This window comes from Nerophis lumbriciformis, linkage group LG11 (genome assembly GCF_033978685.3).
Source record: "Nerophis lumbriciformis linkage group LG11, RoL_Nlum_v2.1, whole genome shotgun sequence".
NCBI classification, from domain to species: Eukaryota; Metazoa; Chordata; class Actinopteri; order Syngnathiformes; family Syngnathidae; genus Nerophis; species Nerophis lumbriciformis.
Window position 1 is genome coordinate 26,946,752 of NC_084558.2, and position 24,668 is coordinate 26,971,419.

The 24,668-nt window shown below is 41.0% G+C and overlaps 1 protein-coding gene across 4 annotated transcripts in view; it reads right to left on the reverse strand.

Annotated features, from left to right (window-relative positions):
- Nucleotides 1-24,668, reverse strand: part of trps1 (trichorhinophalangeal syndrome I) — a 262,982-nt gene that overhangs the window by 105,488 nt on the left and 132,826 nt on the right. For all 4 annotated transcript variants that reach the window (XM_061966986.2, XM_061966983.2, XM_061966985.2 and 1 more), the window contains exons 5-9: nucleotides 20,062-20,590; nucleotides 17,018-17,232; nucleotides 16,686-16,845; nucleotides 13,152-13,392; nucleotides 10,843-11,560 (exon numbers count right to left, since the gene is read on the reverse strand). In XM_061966986.2, coding sequence (XP_061822970.1) covers nucleotides 10,843-11,560; nucleotides 13,152-13,392; nucleotides 16,686-16,845; nucleotides 17,018-17,232; nucleotides 20,062-20,590 — 1,863 coding nt within the window. The remainder of the gene's footprint in view (nucleotides 1-10,842; nucleotides 11,561-13,151; nucleotides 13,393-16,685; nucleotides 16,846-17,017; nucleotides 17,233-20,061; nucleotides 20,591-24,668) is intronic.

Here is a 24,668-nt window from a genome sequence, read left to right on the forward strand (position 1 = left end):
GTAAATCATTTTCCTTATATTCAGGATCAACAATATACGTTTCTGGATCACCATTTTTCCCACAGTAATTGTTGTTGGATCCCACAAAGTCTGCATGACTTGCATTGTTGTTGGTGATGAAAGGAAGTGTGGTTCCTACTTCTACGTCACGCGATGACTTGTCTGGCTAGCTCATTATCTCTCAAAATGGCTCGGGATTCTCTGCGAGATTGATACTATTTTGATCATATCTATTTACTCGCACACTTTATACAAGTCTTTTGCTATCATAAATTAGATACATATGATATTAGCTTTAATATAAAGGCAACTTTTTTTTCCACTCTACTGGTACTTTAAGCTGAAAGTCTAATCTTTTGTTGCGCCCTAAGAAGTGTTTATACTGTAAGTATTGTATTTATTACACACTAGCTAATTGATTGTAACGTGCAACTTAGTTGTGGTTTTCATTCTGAAATTTGGAGGTGTTCAAATTGCCACGCAAAATTGGTAATGCAAATTACTGGTAGTTTAAAATTAAGCCTGCTGAGTGGCCTTGATGTAGAGTGTCTGCCCTGAGATTGGTAGGTTGAGTTCAAAACCCTGGCCGAGTCATACCAAAGACTATAAAAATGGGACCCATTACCTCCCTGCTTGGCACTCGGCATCAAGGGTTGGAATTGGGGGTTAAATCACCAAAATTATTCCCGAAGGCGGCCACCGCTGCTGCTCACTGCTCCCCTCACCTCCCAGGGGGTGGAACAAGGATATGGGTCAAACGCAGAGAGTCATTTCACTCACCTCGTATGTGTGACTATCATCCATCCATCCATCCATTTTCTACCGCTTATTCCCTTTGGGACTATCAGTGGTACTTTAAACTTTTAAGATTAAATAAGATCTGTTCTTCCCACTTTTTTTTAGGACATATTGTTTAAATGTGTAAAACTTCAATGTAACTTTATTAATCAAATAGCCTAGTGGGTGTTGCTCTGTGACGCTTTACTCCCATATTTGGTTATAGGGCAGTTAATTGAGACCCAGTAAAGTCCAACTGGCAACAAGTGCGCAGGAACCTCAGCATTTCTGTCCATTAACCTGCTCAACTTGCCTTCATTTGCAGAATTAGAACAATGTTTTGTTGTTTGTAGCAAAATAGCACAAACGCACAACATTGTTTCCACCACACACAGACAGACCCACACTTTTCTTTTCCTTCCAAGTGTGGCTGTGTTTATTTGAGCGCCCGTCCGAGGAAATGTGACTGTGTTGCACAAACAAACAACAGTCCAGCTTGTGTGTGTAAAGGCTTTTGGATCAGAACCAGTCTGGGCTAAAATTAGCAGTCAAGTCCCACAACGGGTTCATTGTGCTTTGTCACAAGCTTATGTTGGAACAGTCCAACATATTAAAGCCTAATTGTGTAAGAGTGTGCTTTAATCCAGTGTCTTTCAACCACTGAGCCGCGGCCGTGAGATACAGTCTGGTGTGCCGTGGGAGATGATCTAATTTCACCTATTTGGGTTAAAAATATTTTTTGCAAACCAGTATTTATAGTCCGCAAATGACGTGTTGTTGTTGAGTGTCGGTGCTGTCTAGAGCTCGGCAGAGTAACCGTGTAATACTCTTTCATATAAGTAGGTGGCAGCCGGTAGCTAATTGCTTTGTAGATGTCGGAAACAGCGGGAGGCAGTGTGCAGGTAAAAAGGTGTCTAATGCTTTAACCAAAAATCAACAAAAGGTCAGTGCCCCTAAGAAAAGGCATTGAAGCTTAGGGAAGACTATGCAGAATTTAACTAAAACTGAACTGGCTACAAAGTAAACAAAAACAGAATGCTGGAAGACAGCAAAGACTTAGTGTGGAGCAAAGACGGCATCCACAAACATGACATAATCAACAATGTCCCCACAAAGAAGGATAAAATACAACTGAAATATTTTTGATTGCTAAAACAAAGTAGATGCGGGAAACATCGCTCAAAGGAAGACATGAAACTGCTACAGGAAAATACCAACAAAAGATAAATAGCCACCAAAATAGGAGCGCAAGACAAGAAAAACAACACTACACACAAGAAAACAGCAAAAAACTCAAAATAAGTCATGGCGGGATGTGACAGTACACCTACTTTGAGACAAGAGTTATATTGATGCATGGTTGGTTATGGTTTAAAGTCATATCCAACAATTGCGACTGACTTTTTACTGTCAACTGAGTTTCGTTTTTTAATGATTTCTGGTGATGGTGTGCCTCTGGATTTTTTCAATGCAAAAAATGTGCCTTGGCTCCAAAAAGGTTGAAAAACACTGCTTTAACCAAAAAAAACAAAAGGTGAGTGCCCCTAAGAAAAGGCATTGAAGCTTAGGGAAGGCTATGCAGAACGAAACTAAAACTGAACTTGCTACAAAGTAAACAAAACCAGAATGCTGGACGACAGCAAAGACTTACTGTGGATCAAAGACGGCGTCCACAAACATGACATAATCAACAATGTCCCCACAAAGAAGGATAAAAACAACGGAAATATTATTGATTGCTAAAACAAAAGTAGATGCGGGAAATATCGCTGAAAGGAAGACATGAAACTGCTACAGGAAAATACCAACAAAAGAGAAAAAGCCACCAAAATACTAAAACACTACAAACAGGAAAACAAAAAAACTCCAAATAAGTCACGGCGTGATGTGACAGGTCGTGACAGTAGACCTACCGTATTTTCCGCACTATAAGGCGCACCTAAAAACCACAAATTTTCTCAAAAGCTGACAGTGCGCCTTATAACCCGGTGCGCTTTATATATGGATAAATATTAAGATTCATTTTCATAAAGTTTCGGTCTCGCAACTACGGTAAACAGCCGCCATCTTTTTTCCCCGTAGAAGAGGAAGTGCTTCTTCTTCTATGCAAGCAACCGCCAAGGTAAGCACCCGCCCCCATAGAACAGGAAGCGCTTCTTCTTCTACTGTAAGCAACCACCCGCCCCGGTAGAAGAAGAAGAAGCGCGCGGATATTACCGTACGTTTCATTTCCTTTGTGTGTTTACATCTGTAAAGACCACAAAATGGCTCCTACTAAGCGACAGGGTTCCACTGACTTTTGATATTCCTGTGAACCGCACTGTGGATACAACGGGAGCACGTACGGTGAATATTCGCACCACAGGGAATGAAAAGTCATCCTTCACTGTGGTTCTAGCTTGCCATGCTAATGGCCAGAAACTTCCACCCATGGTGATATTCAAAAGGAAGACCTTGCCAAAAGAGACCTTTCCAGCCGGCGTCATCATAAAAGCTAACTCGAAGGGATGGATGAAGAAAAGATGAGCGAGTGGTTAAGGTAAGTTTACGCGAAGAGGCCGGGTGGCTTTTTTCACGCAGCTCCGTCCATGTTGATATACGACTCCGTGCGCGCCCACATCACGCTGGTTTTTAATATATTATTAAAGTTTGACTGACCTATCTGACTGTTTTTTTGACATTCCTTTAGCGCAGTTAGATGCGGCTTACAACACGGGGCGGCTTATAGGTGGACAAAGTTTTGAAATATGCCGTTCATTGAAGGCGCGGCTTATAACCCAGGGCGCCTTATGGTGCGGAAAATACGGTACTTTGAGACAAGAGCTATAGTGATGCATGGTTGGTTATGGATTAAATTCATGTCCAACAATTACGACGACGACTTTTTACTGTCAACTGGGTTTAATTTTTTAATGATTTCTGCTGGTGTTGTGTCTCCGCATTTTTCCAACGCACAAAATGTACCTTGGCTCAAAAATGGGTGAAAACACTGCTTTAATCAATATCTTTTTTTTGCGTTATCAATATTGACTCATGTAAGAAAAAGTCACTAAAAGTAGATCAATCGTATTAAATACACCGGACAAACATACAAAACGAAGCGTAATGCGCTTATGGCGTCTGTAATTGTACCTTCTAAGCTACATGATAAACTAATCGGAACAATGTCAGCCATCAAGGAGCATCATTTATACGCACAATCTCTTTAGTTTTGCTCTACTTTGCTTGAAACACACAGACAGGCATATAAGCCCCACAATTTCCTGTGGCGGATATAAAGCGGATGTTAAATTATCACTACGGAAAATAACTTTCAATTTGTGCTTTAATTTCCTTACAAAACACACACACGTGCGCTCGGACGGAATGCAAATGCAGGGGTGCAACGCACTTAATTAAGTACACAAGCAAAAAGGAAAGTCGCACAGATGCGCCACTGCACAGACACGCAAGACAGAAGAAGACTGGGTGGGTGGGGTTGGGGGGGGGAATGGAATGCAAAGTAATGAGAACTTTATGGAAATACAGCTGTGTGTGTGTGTGTGTGTGTGTGTGTGTGTGTGTGTGTGTGTGTGTGTGTGTGTGTGTGTGTGTGTGTGTGTGTGCGCGTTTTTCTTTTTCAACATAATTAGCTCCGTCGGGCAGGAATGTAAACGAAAATAACTTTAATGAAACTCCTCTCTGATGTGCTTAAAGCACACATGGACATTTATCTCGCTTGAAGTCTCACTGAAAACTCTTGAGGGGCGGGGAGGGGAGGGGGTGATGTTGGAGTAGATTGTGTCATTATATTTTGCCGCCATATGTTTATCTAGTGTGTGAATGTTGTCTGTCTCTCTGTGTTGGCCCTGTGATGAGGTGGCGACTTGTCCAGGGTGTACCCCGCCTTCCGCCCGAATGCAGCTGAGATAGGCTCCAGCACCCCCCGCGACCCTGAAAGGGACAAGCGGTAAAAATGGATAGATAGATGGATGTTTATCAAAATGATTTCTAATCAACCATTGTTAAAAACTGTTCCACTTTAACTCCACTGTAGCTCTAACAGCCATGTGTCCAAATACTTTTGCTCCTTCCCAGCGGCACAGTACGTACGTGGCTTTCCTCGCTATCGATTAGCTTGTGCAATGTTGCAGTGCTATACTCCACATTCTCCATTCCGCTGTAATTTGCCCTTAGACTCCTCGTTAATAATTGTTAAAACAACCATATGGTTTTCCTCTTTTATAGCTGTGGTTAGCATGTCTTGTTCTGAAAGACAGATTCATTATATATATATATATATATATATATATATATATATATATATATATATATATATATATTATATATATATAATATATATATTATATATATATATTCAACCTACTCAGTGGCCTAGTGGTTAGAGTGTCCGCCCTGAGATCGGTAGGTTGTGAGCTCAAACCCCGGCCGAGTCATACCAAAGACTATAAAAATGGGACCCATTACCTCCCTGCTTGGCACTCAGCATCAAGGGTTGGAATTGGGGGTTAAATTACCAAAAATTATTCCCTGGCGCGGCCACTGCTGCTGCTCACTGGTCCCCTCCCCTCCCAGGGGGTGATCAAGGGTGATGGGTCAAATGCAGAGAATAATTTTGCCACACCTAGCGTGTGTGTGACTATCATTGGTACTTTAACTTTATATCTGGACGCTGCAGTGTTGTTTATTTATACGTTCAGTCTCCTTTTGAATTGGCTAGCGTGTCTTATATTTTCTGAATTAAGTGATGCTGTCTGGATGCTGCAGTGTTACTGCACTCCACAAAGTGTGTCTCATTCTCTTTCTATGATTCGGTTTGTTGTTTGTGTGCATTTTTTTAAAATCATTGCTCTTTTATTTTCTACATTGCTGCCCTCTGTCTCCTCTTGAAAAAAAAACTATTTTAAATAAGCCACAAACGTTTTCATTCATAGTTTGATGTTGTGTCTTGTTTAAAATGATGTTTATCTCTAGATGCTGCAATATTAGATGCAATACACCTTTTTGGTGCCCTCAGTCTCCTCTTGCATAAAATGTATCTGCTTGTTAGTAACATGGTTCTCATTCTGTGTTGCTGTTTGTTGTGTCTGTGTGTCTTTCTGAACAATACTCTTTGGATCTGCAAATTGCTGCCCTCAGTCTCCCATTTAATCAAATGCGTGTACTTAACAACCCACAATCCTGTTCATCCTTTGTTGGTCGGTGTGTGTTGTACAGAATGATCTTCATTTCTTAATGTTGTAATATTACATACTCCAGTCTACCTTTTGTTGCCCTCAGTCTCCTCCTAAACAAAATGTGTCTTGTCAAGACCACATAGTTCACGTTTCATGTTGCTGACGGCCTTTTCATATCCTGCATTGCTGCCCTCAGTCTTCTCTTGAATAAAATGTCTCTCCTTACTAAGACATTTTAATTCATTGTTTGTTGGCATTTCTTGTTCAGAATGATCTATATCTCTTAATGCTGCAAAATTGCATACAATACTCCACTGTCTCTTCTCTGCTGACCTCAGTCTCCTCTTGAGTAAAACATCATTCGTAACAACATGGTATATTTTCCTATTTTGTGGTTTGTTTTTGCGTGCGTCTTCCTGACTGATGCCCTTTGTTTTCCACATCACTGCCCTCATTCTTCTCAAAAATGTTTCTCCTTACTAAACAACAACCATTTAAAGCCATTGTTGCTTGTTTGCCTGCGTTGTAAAGGATGATGTTTATCTCTTAATGTTGCAATAATACAACATTCAATACTTCAAAGTCTCCGTTTTGCTACCCTAAGTCTCCTCCTGAATAAAATGTGTCTCTTATCAACACCACATAGTTCTCGTGCTATGTTGCTGTTTGTTGTTTGCATGCATCTTCCTGACTCATGCCCTTTTGTTTTCCACATTGCTGACCTCAGTCTCCTCTCAAATAAAATGTGTTTAGCATGATCTTCATCTTTAGACGCTGCAATATTAGATGCAACACTCCACTGTCTCCTTTTCGCTGCCCTCAGTCTCCTCTTGAATCAAATGTGACTCCTTACAAACGCACAACTGTTGTTATCTATTGTTGTTTGTCAGCGTGTCTTGTTCAAATATGTTGTTTATGTCTTGATGCTGCATAATTAACACACTACACAGTTTCCACTTTGTTGCCCTCAGTCTCATCTGAAATACAATGTGCCTTCATACCAATAATCACATGGTTCTTTACAATTATGTTGTAAGTTTGTGGGTTTTGTTGCAAATGACGTTCCTCCCTGGATGTTACAGTACTACTATACGCCCCATTCTCCACTTTGTTACCCTTAATTTGTTCTCCTCGTCATCCAACATGTTTCAATTTCATGTGGTGTTTCCAAAGCTCTCCAAAAGCCGCCGCACACTTCAGTTGTCTCACTAGGAGGTAGAAAGTCACACGTGAGCCTGAGATTGACGTCAGTGCAGTAAATCACGCCGCAAAAAGTCAACAGGAGGCGCAATGTGGCTTAACGATGCAATACTTCAACACAAATCAGCTCTTTTAAAAGGAAAAGCTCAACATGAGCATACATGCCTGAACTATTTATCAATCATGCTGAATCGGGGCTCCTTTGGGGAAGGAAGTGGAAAAAGGATGTAAAGAAAAACAAACCTGGTGAAAAAAAAGTGCAATAATAAAATATGGGCCTTTGTCTTTGCTTTTTTCTTTTTTCTTAACACCTTTATTCATCATTCTTGTCCTTCCTCCCCTCGCTGGACAGTGAACAGTGAAGAAATAACAAAAAATGAGCTGAGTTGTTTGAACAGTTAGCAATATTACATGATGAAACACCGCACACAGCAAAGGTGGTCTCACCAGATTTATCTTACTGCTTGGAAATAGTAGTTAACTTGGTGATGTTCATTCATGATTTTTTTCCCCCTCAAGCGTAAGATAAGATTTAGAGTGGAGATTACTGCCCCTCCTTTGCCCTGCCTGATGTTGACTCATCATTTTGACTCATCATCGCATGGCGCCGTGTTGCGTGCATGCCATGGAAACACTGGATAAATATTTAAGATTACAATAACAGTCAATCGCGCTCAGGGCTAATAAAATTAATATGTCACATTCGTTTTTTGTCCTCCTTGCAGTGCTTTCATTCCTTCTAACAAAAGTGGACATGTGCAGAAGAAAATGACTGAACATTTTCATAAAGCATGTTAAAACCAACTTGGGGTATAATCTCCACTTCCAGTATGTGTAACAGCAATACTTATGCCGCATTGCCCGGTACTTACTCGGCTCGACAGCTCCAAACGCTATCGTTTCTGCATGTAATAGCCGGTCCCAACAATAGTTATTTCCACCAAAATGAACACACGCTAACTTTACTATGCCCTTTTGCTGTGCTTTTACCTTTGTACATGGCAGTGCTTTATAGACTCCATAGTCTCCACTTTGCTGCCCTCTCTTCTCACCAGTAAGCGCATTATAATTTTACTTCAGAGTCTCCACTTTACAGTTCTTTACCCCCAATCCCGGCTTAAATACAATGCATCTCCTTACCAACAACTGTTCTGCTAGAACAGTGGTTCTCAAATGGGGGTACGCGTACCCCTGGGGGTACTTGAAGGTATGCCAAGGGGCATGTGAGATTGTTGTTAAACATTCTAAAAATAGCAACAATTCAAAAATCCTTTATAAATATATTTATTGAATAATACTTCAACACAATTGGAATGTAAGTTCATAAACTCAGTGAAGCACAAGCTCAGGTTTCTCACTAAAATGTCTGTCAAAAAGAACTGTGAAAAGAAATGCATGACAGCTAGATTTTTTGTGGACATGTTCCATAAATATTGATGTTAAAGATTTATTTTTTTGCGAAGAAATGTTTAGAATTAAGTTCAGGAATCCAGATGGATCTCTATTACAATCCCCAAAGAGGGCACTTTAAGTTGATGATTACTTCTATGTGTGGAAATCTTTATTTATAATTGAATCACTTGTTTATTTTTCAACAAGTTTTTAGTTCTTTTTATATCTTTTTTTCCAAATAGTTCAAGAAAGACCACTACCAATGAGCAATATTTTGCACTGTTATACAATTTAATAAATCAGAAACTGATGACATAGTGCTGTATTTTACTTCTCTATCTCTTTTTTTCAACCAAAAATGCTTTGCTCTGATTAGGGGGTACTTGAATTAAAAAAATGTTCACAGGGAGTACATCACTGAAAAAAGGTTGAGAACCACTGTGCTAGAACATTTTGCTTTGATTTAAACACGTATTATCATGCTCCATAGTCTCCTCTCCACTTGTCTGCCCTGTCTCCCCCTTGAATAATAAAGCCCCTAAGACCAACAACCCTTTTAATCCGTTATTTGTTAGCTTGTCTTCTTCTGAATGACACGTTTATCTCTTCCCGGTGTCCATTATTACCACACTACACTATCTCCATTTTGCTGCCCTCAGTCTCTTCTTGAATAAAATCTGCTTATTTAAGAACCAACGGATTTCTTCTATTGCCGCCATTTGTTAGTGTGTCAATGCAGCATTTTCCCACATTATTAATATACACAAAATGGTTGATTGTGATGCATCGACATGTAAAGATTCCTCATTACTGCCTTCAGTCTCCTCTTGAATAAAATGTCTCTCCTTATTAGTAACATGGTTCTAATACTCAGTTAGTAGAGCAGCCGTGCCAGTAACTTGAGGGTTCCAGTTTCAATTCCTGCTTCCGTCATCCACCCACACTGGTGTAAATGTAGCTTACAGTAAATATGTGAATAAGGGATTTCACTATGTAAAGCACTTTGAGACTCTAAAGAAAAAAAAGCACTACATAAATATAATTCACTTCTTCTGATGTTGCCATTTTGTGTTTGTGTGCGTCTTTGTGAAATGATGCCCTTTTGTTTAGCACAATGATGATGCCCTCAGTCTCCTGTTGAAAAAATGTATTTCCGTAACTAAGCCACAACCGTTTTCACCCACTGTTTGTTACCGTGTCTTGTACAAATCTCTTAATGCTGCAAATGCAATATTACATACTATACTCCACGGTCTCCTCAGTCTCTTCTTGAATAACATATGTTAGGTTTCCACCCATTGTTTGTAGGCATGTCTTGTTCAGAAACATTCTCATCTTTTGATGCTGCAATATTACAATATTCTTCCCGATGCACAATATAATTACACTCCATCATCTCTACTTTGCTGCCGTCAGTCTCGTCTTTCATAACATGTGCCTATTTAACAACCAACCATTTATATCGATCGCTGTCGTTCATTAGTATGCCAGTTCAGTATTTTCCTACATAATTCAAATAAAATGGTTGATTGTGATGCATCAACATGTATAGACTCCTCTTTGCTGCCCTCAGTCTATCAAATAAAATGTACCTCATTAGTAACAGGGTTCTCTTCCTATGTATAACAAATGTGTCCTGTTTTCTTATAACACATCAGCACTATAGTGTAGCTCGGAGCTTATAAAGGGACAAACACCCCTAAAGGGTTAATTCATTTGAACTACTCCCCTTCTTTTCTTCTCATCTAAATGTTCTCTTTCTCACTGCCCCACCCAAGAAAATGAGTAAACCTCTTGCAGACACACCCTGCCTGTCTGCCAAGTTGCTGCCAACACACACACACACACACACACACACACACACACACACACACACACACACACACACACTCACATACACAGACAGACACGATGCATAATTAGCCAGTCAGTCCAAGATATAAGCTCACACATTCAGTCATCATGCGTTCCACTGTCACACCACTCAGCCCATGCTTTGACTCGACATCCGCCCACACACACTACATTTGGGGCCCATGCGATCATAGACAATAAGCGGCGCGACTGGCGGTAAACCCCAATCGGCTACCCGCCAGTCTATAACATCACTTGTAATGGACGGAGAGGCCAGGGAGGCAAACTGGACTTGACGGGTTGTCGCCATGGGAACAAAAGTCCCGTCAATAAGGCTGTCTGTCCCCCGTTAGAGAGCCTGTTGACTCGGTTGAAGGTGAAAAACCCATATTTGATAGATAAGAAAATATGTATAAAATAGGTGTAAAGGTGAAGTGTTTACCCGTAACAGCGACTGGGACTCTTCTTTAGCAGCTTTCACTTCCTGTCCTCCCACACTTCCACTGCCTCCTCCTGCATATTGCTGCTGAGTGGGTATCTGGCTCAATTTCTCCCCTCCGATAGCGGTGGTGGTGGCTCCGCCTCCAGGCCGCCTCCCTCCTCCGTAGAGCTTGGCGTCTCCCAAAAAGGACTTGGTATCTCCCAGGTAGACCATGCTTGGCGAGGCCACACCTCGTTTATGCTGCGAGGATTCGTGGTTGGCAGAAATAAACGATACTGACAGCGGCGAGTGGAAAATGGAGGGGCTCCCTCCTCCCGTCCCTCTTTCAGGTCCCATTCGCTCCTTTGGCACCCAGAGGAGACCGTGGGCCTGCTCGCCGCCTCTCGTCTCCCCGAGCACCCAGCCTTTCTCCCGCTCTCTCGCTTTCTCTTCGCCGCCCTCACTTTTTATCATCTCCTCCCGGCCACCCTCAGCCAGGCGTCCCTCAGGCGGCGCCAGGGAATACAGCAGGCGAAGATCACCCTTGCTCTCCTCCTTGATGGCTAAGGTGGAGGGTGCCGAGCAGCCGTTTGCAGAGAGAGTCAGGGTCGGCGTCGCCAACGAGCTCAGCGGCGGCGGAGTTTCGTGACAGTGGGCCGTGTTGAAATGGTCGAGGAGCGCAGACGAATCGGGGGCAGTGAAGTCGCAGTGTCGGCAGCGGCAACACGAGTGGACACGCCTGAACAGAGACCATGAAGAAGACAACTTCAGTCTGGTCATAAACATGACTATGACAGTGTATGTTATTAAAACACATAATATATATAAAGTAAACATGCATATGCTTTAAAAGAGTCGGTGTACAGCGTGTATAGAAGTATAACACAAGTGTACATATCTGGAAAAGTGAACATGTCCAAATGATGTACTTGGTGTGAATATTTAATGTGATATTGAATATGAATATTTTTATTTAGCACTGCCTTAATCTTCTTGGGCATTATTTGAAAATAAATGTTGTTCATGTAATACTCTTCTACTTCTCCTTGATGACATCATTGCTGGAGCTGGTGGAGGTGATTTAACTTCTCTTTCCTTCTTTACGTTCTTTCCTTCTTTTGTTGCACTCCTTCTTTCTTTGCATTCTTTCCTTCCTTAACACTCTTCCCTTCCTTCCTTACCTGGGCTCCTTCCTTGCTCTCTTTGCATCCCTTCCTTCCTTGTACTCCTTCCTTCCTTCCTTTGTTGCGCTGTTTTCGTTCTTGCCCTTCTTGCTTGCTGGCTTGTGCTCTATCCTTCCTGCATTTCTTGTGTTTCTTTCTTTGATCTTTACTTCTTCTTTGCACTTCTTCCTTGTTTTCTCACGCTCGTACCTTCGATTCTTTGCTCTCTCTCCTTTTTTTACCTTCCTTTCTTTCCTGCTCTCCTTCCTTCCGTCCCTGATCTCCTTCTTTCTTCATTCCATTGTGCTCCTTCCTGCCGCTTCTTCTTTCCTTCCTCCCTTGTGCTCCTCCCTTCCTTCTATGAGCTCCGTTCTTCCTTGTGCTCTTCCGTTCCTTTCTTTTAGTGCTTCCTTAGTCCTTCCTTGTGCTCATTTCCTTCCTTACTTTCGCTCCATCCTTCCTTCCTTTCTTCCTTGCGACCCTTCCTCGCACTCCTACCCTCCCTTTCTTACTTCCTTCTTTTCTTCCTTGCGCTACTTTCTTCCTTCCTTGGTTGTGTTTTCTTAATTTCTTCCTTGTGCTACTTCCTTCTTTCTTTCCTTACACTCCTTCCTCCCTTGCTTCTGCTCCTTTCTTCCCTTACTTGCGTTATTTGCTTACTTCCTTCCTATGCCCCGGAGCTGCTCAATCAGGTTTAGGTGTGGAGGAGACATAATTGGCCGCTCCATCCTGAGCAAGGCACTAGATCATCTTGGAGGTGTGTTTGTGTTCATTATCATGTTGGAAAAATGTCACATGGCCCCATTATTCTTAGTTCATTGTTTGTCCTCAACCGTAGTTTCCCTGTACCAACAGCACTCATGCAGTCCCCAGACCATACTTGTACCACCATGCTTAACACAATACTTACTTTTCTTGCCAGATATTCAGACAATAATGTTTACGTATTGGGTCAAATGTCCACGGCTATACAATCTGTACACTGACTACACTAAAATTTGTCCAAATCCACTTTCATTTACAGTATTGTCCCTTGAGAAGATGTGATAAAATGCTCATAACAGTGTATTCACTAGACTACTAGATCAACTTTAACAATGACAGCATGCCTCCTGGATGTATTCGCTTGCGCCCTGTATGACGGCATAAACACTGATCCCTGTTTACCTGTAGTGTCTGAAAATCTCCTCCTCCACCTCCGTGATGAAGTGGCACTTTGTGCATGAGTATTCCCTCTCGCCGCCACCACGGCCCTCGTCCTTGCCGTCCAGCCCAGCCTCCTCCTCCGCCTTGACGTGTGGCGGTGCCCCCTTTAAGTTGATCAGGCTGTGACAGCTGTCGTAGTGCTGGAGCAGCACGTCGATGTCGCCGGTGGCGAAGGCGCACTGGTCGCACAGATGGGTGACGCCTAAGGGTGGTGGACACACATACGTGAGACGAGAAGAAAAACAAAACCAACATACCCTACAGCAGGTCTATTCAACTGGCTGACAAGGAATGACACCATGCTGGCCCCAATGTTCAGTTTAAAACTTCGGAGACAAACATTTTTGCAGCAAATTACGAAAACTAGTAGAGAGTTCCTGTCGTATAGAGAAACATGGACCACTGTAAACACATTGGCACACCTTTGCACTGACATGTTAACCTTGGGGTCCAACCTTATGATTTGTAGGTGTTCCTCAAGGCACCCCCTTAAGTCCTCTCCTTTTTGTCAGTTACAATGTATTTCCATAATGTGATTTACAATGGGTACGGTGGGTAAGTATTCAAACCCCCTTAAATTGTTCACTCTGTTTCATTGCAGCCATTTGCTAAAATCCAGAAATAATTTAATTTCTCATTACTACACACTCAGCACCCCATCTTGACAGAAAAAAAGAAATATTGCAATATTTTTTATGATAAAAAATTCAAAAATCTCATGTAAATAAGTTTTCAGACGCTTTGCTCAATACTTTGTTGATGCACCTTAGGCGGCAATTACAACCTCAAGTCTTTTTGAATATGATACTACAAGCTTGGCACACCTATCTTTGGGAAGTTTGGCCCATTCCTCTTTGCAGCACCTCTCAAGATCCGTCAGATTGGATGGGAAGTGTTGGTTTTCATCCAGAGAGTCTCTGTACATTGCTGCATTTATGTTTCCCTTTATCCTGACTAGTCACCCAGTTCCTGCCACTGAAAACTATCCCCACAGCATGATGCTGTCACCACCATGCTTCACTGTAGGGATGGTATTGGCCTGGTGATGAGTGGTGCCTCAACAAAGTATTAAGCAAAGGGTCTGAATACTTATGTACTTGTGTTTTTTTTATTAGATTTTTAATACATTTGCAAAAAAATTCAAAATGTCTGTCTTTTTCTGTCAAGATGGAGTGCTGAGTGTATGTACATTAATGAGAAATAAAATCTACTTTTTGGATTTTAGTACATGGCTGCAATGAAACAAAGTTAAACATTTAAGGGGTCTGAATACTTTCAGTATACACTGTATGTAACTAAGGTGTTGCTGTAGCTTGTTTACTACAGATGCAGTCAGTAGTCAATTGTTCGACTTCAGTTATACTAGCAGTGTTCCTCAAGGTTTCATTTTAGGTCCTGTCTTTTACTTAATTTGGACTCTTCAAATGTGATACACACATTTTTTAAAACACCACACTGTTGTCGTAGAGATGATCTTTGGCTCTGTATTTTGTGGAAGGTCCTAAAAAACAGCAGAACGCTTCTGGAACTGTGACAAAATAGACTAAACTCAAATGACTACTGTAGATGACGCTGGTTCACTGTAATATACATAAACAGGTTAATAGTGAAGGAGAAGTCCGGCCTCCTGGTCCTTAGCTTTCTGGAAATGTGGCCCCCAAAACTATTTAGTTAAATATCCCTGCTCTAATTTCTCTAATAAACCTCAATTCAAATAACCCCAGAGTCTCTTGCAGTCAACAGGTCAAGAGTATTCACCGTGGTCTCTAATTAGCACACAGGCAAAGAACTTTAACATGCAGTTTAATTAACGCCACAAGATAGCAGTAGCTGGATTTGAAATATCATGAGCAGCTTTCTTTACCTTTGCATGTGCTTTAAAGGCCTACTGAAACCCACTACTACCGACCACGCAGTCTGACAGTTTATATATCAATGATGAAATCTTAACATTGCAACACATGCCAATACGGCCGGGTTAGTTTACTAAAGTGCAATTTTAAATTTCGCTCGACATATCCTGCTGAAAACGTCTCGGTATGATGACGTCAGCGCGTGACGTCGCGGATTGTGGAGGACATTTTGAGACAGCATGATGGCCAGCTATTAAGTCGTCTGTTTCATCGCAAAATTCAACAGTATTCTGGACATCTGTGTTGGTGAATCTTTTGCAATTTGTTCAATGAACAATGGAGACAGCAAAGAAGAAAGCTGTAGGAGGGAAGCGGTGTATTGCGGCCGACTTTAGCAACACAAACACGGCCAGTGTTTCATTGTTTACATTCCCGAAAGATGACAGTCAATCTTTACCATTGGCCTGTGGAGAACTGGGACAACAGAGACTCTTACCAGGAAAACTTTGAGTTGGATACGCAGACACGGTACCGTGAGTACGCTTCCAAACATTTGATCGCTTGCCCGTACGTGCGTGCCGCTATGTGCATGTCACGTAAATAATTCAATGTATACACCCTGAAGATTATCTTGTGTGATGACTGTATTATGATGATAGTATATATGATAGTATATATCTGTATCATGAATCAATTTTAGTGGACCCTGACTTAAACAAGTTGAAAAACGTATTCGGGTGTTACCATTTAGTGGTCAATTGTACGGAATATGTACTTCACTGTGCAACCACTGTGCACTGTTGTGCAGGTGTTTGAGTTGTATTGGCGGGTTATATGGACGGGAGGGGGGAGGTGTTTGTTATGCAGGATTAATTTGTGGCATATTAAATATAAGCCTGGTTGTGTTGTGGCTAATAGAGTATATATATGTATTTTGTTTATTTACTGTTTAGTCATTCCCAGCTGAATATCAGGTCCCACCCGCCTCTCACAGCATCTTCCCTATCTGAATCGCTCCCACTGCCCTCTAGTCCTTCAATCTCACTTTCCTCATCCACGAATCTTTCATCCTCGCTCAAATTAATGGGGAAATCGTCGCTTTCTCGGTCCGAATCGCTCTCGCTGCTGGTGGCCATGATTGTAAACAATGCGCGGATGTGAGGAGCTCCACAACCTGTGACGTCACGCTACTCGTCTGCTACTTCCGGTACAGGCAAGGCTTTTTTATCAGCGACCAAAAGTTGCAAACTTTATCGGCGATGTTCTCTACTAAATCCTTTCAGCACAAATATGGCAATATCGCGAAATGATCAAGTATGACACATAGAATGGACCTGCTATCCCCGTTTAAATAAGAAAATCGCATTTCAGTAGGCCTTTAAAATGTTGCTATTCAGTCATATATTTTCCATACTGTTGTTTCCAATCAATGGATCTTTATGGCTGGATGGATGGATCTTTATTGTCATTGCACAACATTTTGCTTTATTTTACTTTTACTTTTAAAGCTGGCTAAGCAGTTTCCTCCTTAGCGCTATTACAATATTGGTTCTGTTGAACCAATATTGACAACGTGGTCAAAGAGAGTCATTTTCCTTCCTACTTTCTCCTGCACCCCAAATCATAATTATTATTTGTTTACCTTGAGAGACAACAGGATTAGAGGGGTGAAAGGTCACGCTGGGGTCGCTTCTGGGTTGAGGAGGGGTCAAACCGCCAGTGTCATGCTGGTTCGTGGACGCAGGGAATTTGCCGCAACATTTGGAACAGGTGGGCTTTCGGCAAGCAAAGGGATGGGACACCTAATGGGGAGAACGTGTCACAAAAAGCAGGAAGCGCTTCAAAGTTTCATCTTTTCAGAACATACTAAAGCATGTCCATCATTAGCTTAACGATGATGACGATTTATTTTCCTCTTTGGGCGAACAGACATCTCCTTCTGTCCGCACATTACAACATTCTGACCGGTCTTACCTCGCCTAGGTGCTTCTGCGGCTGACATAGCCCCCTGGGACAGTACATGCAGTGCTGGATGCAGCAGCGGTGGATGGAGTGGTTGTGCTGGTAGTGCAGCAGCAATGGCGCCACGACGATCACGTCGGCGCTGTGGGCCATGGAGTAGCGGAAGTCGCACAGCTGACAGTTGTAGCTGGTGACCACCGCTTCTGTGTCGCTGCTGTTGGGGTCGCCTAGGGAACAGGAGAAAACGTCTGTTAGGCAAAGAGTTAATTTAGTCATTAGGTATTTGAGTCCTAAATTGACACGTTTACGCAGGTCAAATATTCTTTATACGACAGGAGCACTCTGATATTTTTTTAGAACCTACTGCAGGAATGCTAATCAAAGATCCTGTGTGTGACATACTATACTATACTGCTTTAAAGGGCAAATGCACTTTTTTGGAATTGTTCCTATCATTCACAATCCCTATGTCAGACAAGAACACATTTGGTTTTCTTTGTTTTAATGCATGCTAAGTCATAAACGAGGTGGCTAATAATGCAGATAATGAGAGTACACTATTGCGTCCAAAAATCCCTTTAAGAAACATCCAAAAAAGGCCAATAATACTTCATTTACATCTCTTGACATCTGACATGGGGCTGTTTGCAACTAGAGATGTTCGATAATGGCTTTTTTGCCGATATCCGATATTCTGATATTATCCAACTCTTAATTACCGATTCCGATATTAACCGATACCAATATATACAGTCGTGGAATTAACACATTATTATGCCTAATTTTGTTGTGATGCCCCGCTGGATGCATTAAACAATGTAACAAGGTTTTCCAAAACAAACCAACTCAAGTTATGGAAAAAAATGCCAACATGGCACTGCCATATTTATTATTGAAATCACAAAGTGCATTATGTTTTTTAACATGCCTGAAAACAGCAGCTTGGAATTTGGGACATGAGGAGGTTGAGGTGGGCGGGGTTGGGGGGCGGGATTGGGGGGGGGGTTTGTTGTAGCGTCCTGGAAGAGTTAGTGCTGCAAGGGATTCGGGGTATTTGTTCTGTTGTGTTTATGTTGTGTTACGGTGCGGATGTTCTCCCGAAATGTGTTTGTCATTCTTGTTTGGTGTGGGTTCACAGTGTGGCACATATTTGTAACAGTGTTAAAGTTCTTTATACAGCCACCCTCAGTGTGACCTGTATGGCTGTTGACCAAGTATGCATTGGCATTCACTTGTGTGTGTGAAAAGCCGTAGATATTATGTGATTGGGCCGGCACACGAAGACAGTGCCTTTAAAGTTTATTGGCGCTCTGGACTTCTCCCTACATCCGTGTACACAGCGGCGTTTTAAAAAGTTATACATTTTACTTTTTGAAACCGATACCGATAATTTTGAAACCGATACCGATAATTTCCGATATTACATTTTAAAGCATTTATCGGCCGATAATATCGGCAGTCCGATATTATCGGACATCTCTAATTTAGACAATAATAGTTGTGTTGACTCATTTCCAGTGGATAGTAAATGTATACTGCTAATATCGGCAGTCCGATATTATCGGACATCTCCATTTGCAACATTTACACAGATATCTGGAGTGCGCAAATTTTCCAATCTATTTTTTACAGCATATCCTGCCCTCTTACGACTTCTCGTACATACAGTAATGACATAATTATGTACGTACTTAACTCATGCATTAGATTTAGGAGTTGTTAGCTAATAGCAATTTGGATAGCTAGCGTTAGCGGCCATTAAATGTATATTCTATCATATCTACAACATGACTGCATGTTCGTTGTTTCTCTTGGACTGATTTTGTATGTGTGCATGCGCTCCCTGTGCGTACGTGTTGACGCGACAGCTGTAAACACCGATCATTTAATTTTTATTACATAAACTTTGTAATTGTGAACAATATAGACAATTGTCAAACAAATGTGTTCTGTTAAACCACTAATGGTAACATGAGCTAGTTGGTGGTGCTCTTGTTATATTTTTTGCTTTGAAAAATGTTAGTAAATTGCAAACAGCATTATTAACCAAGTATTAGTGATATTGTTATTATAAGTGTTAACTAGAGGTGGGAATCTTTAGGTGCCTCATGATTTGATGACAATTACAATTCGGGAGCTATGATTTGATTAAAAAACGATTATTGATGCACCTTTAGTTTATTTATTTATCTATTCATTTATTTATTTATTCATTGATGCAGTTTTACATTTCTTTTCGTTTCACCAAATAAGAGTTTATAACTTGCAACTTTTAAAAACAGAGCATTTGTAATAAGAAACCGTTCAATTAATTTCCATCACATATATTAAATGAATAGAAATGTGTGCAAAACTGAAACATAAATGCCCTAAAATAAAGGAGCTGGTCGGATCTCTCGGTAAGGTGGCTCGCTGCAGTCAGCCAAATATTAGAACTGTCTGCATTACTTTATTTACACTTAACACATTGATTATCGATTTTAACTAATTGATTTTACAATCATCCATGTCCGAATTGCGATGTATCTAAAAATCAATTTTTTTCCCCCACTTCTTTTGCTAACAAAAACAAACTTTTTTTTAGCCGCGCAGTGATAACAGAGAGCTAACTGGCTTATGCTGGTACTGACATACTGAGCCGGTGAGCTGCTGCGCTGCTTCTCAGTTGGTGAAAGTCAATTCTAGATTAAAAATCATGCCTCTTACAGGAGAAGGTCGTGGCCATAAACCGAGAAGTTAGTCAACTTCGACATCCAACTTAGACGCGCAGATGGCGAGAGAGACACAAACAGATATTCGTTTGCAGCAGCATTTTTTTAACCCTTCGTGAGGATTATGACTGATTCTTCATTTAAATGAGAAGATATGAACATACCATCCAAAAAAAAGAAAAACGTATGTGTTCTTGTCTTATATATAAGGATTGTGAATGATAGGCAAAAATACAAAAAAAGTTACCCTTTAAAGAATCTCCAGGAAAAATGCTAATCATAGATCTTCTCTGTTTGACAGGAGCAGTCTGATATTTTTAAGAACCTATACCTATACTGGATTACCTTGGCTGGTGCTAGACAGCAGATCCTTGCGACTTTTGGATAACTCTCCTTCCCTTCTCCTTCCTCTTTCTCCAGGATTGAGGTCGTTGGGGCTCCCCGTGTTCGCCGTATGTCGTTGCTCATAGTGCTCCAAAAGCTTGGCCGACCCTCCCGTCCACTCGCAGCTCCAGCTGCAGTACTTGCACCAGTAGTACGCCCCCTGTGCGCCCTCCACCGGCCAACCCGACGAATCAGCCCGGATCGGGATAGAATACCCGACAAGAGAGTCATCTTCTGCTCGTACTGCCACTCTTTCGGAACCCTCTACAATCGGGCTCCTCCCCTTAACCTGGTTTTCGTTAGTGAGCAAGGGGGTGTCTGGCGGGGTTTTGACTTTATTGGGATGCGTGGACAGGAAGTGTTGCTCCAGTTCTACAGAATTGCTGCCCATGTAAGTGAAGTTGCAGAATTTGCAGCGGAAGTACTTGGTGTTGCCTTGGCAATCCGAGGTCTTGCGGCCGATTCCGATTAGCGTGCCGCCCAACGTCACCTGTTGAGGAAACGAAATAGAGTTTTTTTCATTAGTTATCGAAAGTCACAACACAATATGTCAGAAACCGTTTTTGATTATATCTTCTCAAGGGACAATACAACAGAAAGTAAACTTGAATATAATTGAGGATAGTCAGATTGCAGCTTGTATAGCAGTATACATTTACTATCCACTGGAAATGAGTCAACACAACTATTACTGTCTAAATTAGAGATGTCCGATAATATCGGACTGCCGATATTATCGGCCGATAAATGCTTTAAAATGTAATATTGGAAATTATCGGTATCAAAATTATCGGTATCGGTTTCAAAAAGTAAAATGTATAACTTTTTAAAACGCCGCTGTGCACACGGATGTAGGGAGAAGTCCAGAGCGTCAATAAACCTTAAAGACACTGTCTTTGTGTGCCGGCCCAATCACATAATATCTACGGCTTTTCACACACACAAGTGAATGCAAGGCATACTTGGTCAACAGCCATACAGGTCACACTGAGGGTGGCCGTATAAACAACTTTAACACTGTTAAAAATATGCGCCACACTGTGAACCCACACCAAACAAGAATGACAAACACATTTCGGGAGAACATCCGCACCGTAACACAACATAAACACAACAGAACAAATACCCAGAACCCCTTGCAGCACTAACTCTTCCAGGACGCTACAACATGCACCCCGACCCCCCCAACCCTGCCCACCTCAACCTCCTCATGCTCTCTCAGGGAGAGCATGTCCCAAATTCCAAGCTGCTGTTTTGAGGCATGTTAAAAAAAATAATGCACTTTGTGACTTCAATAATAAATATGGCAGTGCCATGTTGGCATTTTTTTCCATAACTTGAGTTGATTTATTTTGGAAAACCTTGTTACATTGTTTAATGCATCCAGAGGGGCATCACAACAAAATTAGGCATAATAATGTGTTTATTCCACGACTGTTTATATCGGTATCGGTTGATATCGGTATTGGTAATTAAGAGTTGGACAATATCGGATATCGGCAAAAAAGCCATTATCGGACATCTCTAGTCTAAATAGCTGGCAATACAAGTGAGTTACTACGTTACAAGCTCTGTTCCAGTAACAGGTTAGTAATTCAAACGCTACAGCAACATTACTTTTACTGGCAGTGCAATGTGGCGCATTATTATGCACTGTAATCTATATCAACAATCTGGATGCTGTTTCAGTCATCGTCTACAACAGGAGTGTCCAAAGTGCGGCCCGCAGCTCAATTTGTATTGGCCCGCGACACATTCTATACACAAACTAAACAGGTCCCAAATTAGAACAAAAAACTATGAAAAAAATCAACGGGACCAAATCCCCCCAAAATGGGACCTGAAAAGCAAAATGGCCGACAACCTGAGCATCTTACTGTATAAGGTCTTGGATGATTTCCGTGTGTCCTGTTATGATGAAAAAGTGTACACATTTCTTGTGAGACATGATATCTTTTTGAGTGTACTAAAGTCCTCAAAAGCGTTTCAGTTGACGGTATAATAGCAATATTAGTAAATACAAGCTTACTTTAGAGCACAGTTAACATAAATGCAAATACAATCATTATTAAAATAATCATGACTGATTTTATTGCTTTGTTATCTGTAACACAAAACTAAGATGTAGAAGTGTTTTTCAAAAGTTAGCATATGTTCACCTACATTGTTTTGGTTTGAGTATTTTTCATATACAAAATGCATAAAAGTGGCCTTCGCATCCTTCAATTTTTCTCTTATGTGTCTCTCGCTGGAAAATATTTGGACACCTCTGGTCTACAACAACTACTACTACTACAACTACTCAAGAAGCTACATAGCTAGTCAACGAGAGTTTGGATTGCTCGCTATAATGAAAACACTGCCCCCTGGCATGTTGGTAGGAAATTGGTAGACTTTAAAACAGGGGTAGGGAACCTATGGCTCTTGAGCCATATGTGGCTCTTTTGATGACTGCATCTGGCTCTCAGATAAATCTGATCTGACATTGCTTCACACGATAAGTAATGAATAATTCCGCTGATAATCACAGTGTTAAAAATAACGTTCAAAATATAAAACATTCTCATGCATTTTAATCCATCCATCCATTTTCTACCAAACCTGTTCAAGACGTCGCATTAATGGTAAGAAGTATTGTATTTATTATTGGTTAACTTCAGAATAACAATGTTATTAAAACAAACAAGAGACTTATTATACTCTAAAAATGTTGGTCTTACTTAAAAATGCACACATTTAGTTGTATTCAGTGTTAAAAAATATTATATGGCTCTCATGGAAATACGTTTTAAAATATTTGGCTTTCATGGCTCTCTCAGCCAAAAAGGTTCCCGACCCCTGCTTTAAAATCTCATAAAACCTCTCAAATTATTTGACATATTTAAAGGTCTTTCAAAAAAGTAATGCAATAATTTCTTAACCTGGTAATACATTACCTTCATAAGTGAGTTATTCCTTTATTAATTAAATTACGTTTTTGTGAAAGTAAGTATAATGACTTTTTTAAAGTAAGACGGTAAAGTCATGGTCTGGGACTGCATGAGTGCTTCCAGGACTGGGGAACTATGGTTGAAGGCAAAGCATGAACTAGCTAAAATAGCCGCCAACACAAAATAGTACATCCCACAAGGATCATGTCTAAATTGTGTCCAAAGTGTCAACATTTAGTGTGAGCACTAGGGCTGTCTTCAACTTACGATTTTCTAATTTCATTCAATCAGATTTGTCGGATTTTGCAGCTAGTTTATCAGTCGACTATAGACAGAATGTATTTTTTGTATGCTAGCGTATGTGCTCGCAAGAGCACTCATTCACAACTTGTGCCACCTTAAAAAGGCTAAACAAACTCAAATAAATAAACATGGCAAAGACTGGATAGTTTTGTGATGTCCTCAGATTGGCTTTGTCCAGGGAGGCTTCAGCTCTGGTAAGGTGCCAAAAAGACGATTAAACGTTACAGAGTGAGTGAGTAGGGATGTCCGATAATGGCTTTTTTGCCGATATCCGATATTCCGATATTGTCCACCTCATAATTACCGATACCGATATCAACCGATACCGATATATACAGTCGTGGAATTAACACATTATTACGCCTAATTTTGTTGTGATGCCCCGCTGGATGCATTAAACAATGGAACAAGGTTTTCCAAAATAAATCAACTCAAGTTATGGAAAAAAATGTCAACATGGCACTGCCATATTTATTATTGAAGTCACCAAGTGCATTATTTTTTTTTTTTGGGCGGGGTTGGGCGGGTGGGGTTTAGGGGTAGCGGGGGTGGGCGGGGTTTAGGAGTAACGGGGGTGGGGGGTGGGGGGTACATTGTAGCGTCCCGGAAGAGTTAGTGCTGCAAGGCGTTCTGGGTATTTGTTCTGTTGTGTTTATGTTGTGTTACGGTGCGGTTGTTCTCCCGAAATGTGTTTGTCATTCTTGTTTGGTGTGGGTTCACAGTGTGGCGCATATTTGTAACAGTGTTAAAGTTGTTTATACGGCCACCCTCAGTGTGACCTGTATGGCTGTTGACCAAGTATGCCTTGCATTCACTTGTGTGTGTGAAAAGCCATATATATTATGTGACTTGGCCGGCACGCAAAGGCAGTGCCTTTAAGGTTTATTGACGCCCTGAACTTCACCCTACGTCTGTGTACACAGCGACGTTTTAAAAAGTGATACATTCTACTTTTTGAAACCGATACCGATACCGATAATATATATATATATATATATATATATATATATATATATATATATATATATATATATATATATATTTATTACATTTTAAAGCATTTATCAGCCGATAATATCTGCAGTCCGATATTAACGGACATCTCTATGAGTGAGTGAGTGAGTGAGTGAGTGAGTGAGTGAGTGAGTAAGTGAGTGGGCGAGGAGTGGCGGGAGGGGTCGTGGGGCACTTTGAATTTTTTTATAATGTGGCATCCATGGTCTACGCATGAGTGTTTAACTGTTAAACTTGTTTCCACAAATAAAATCTTTAATTACAAATTATTGAAGTGAAGATTAAGTAAAAAGTATTAAAAGGGACAAGCGGTAGAAAATG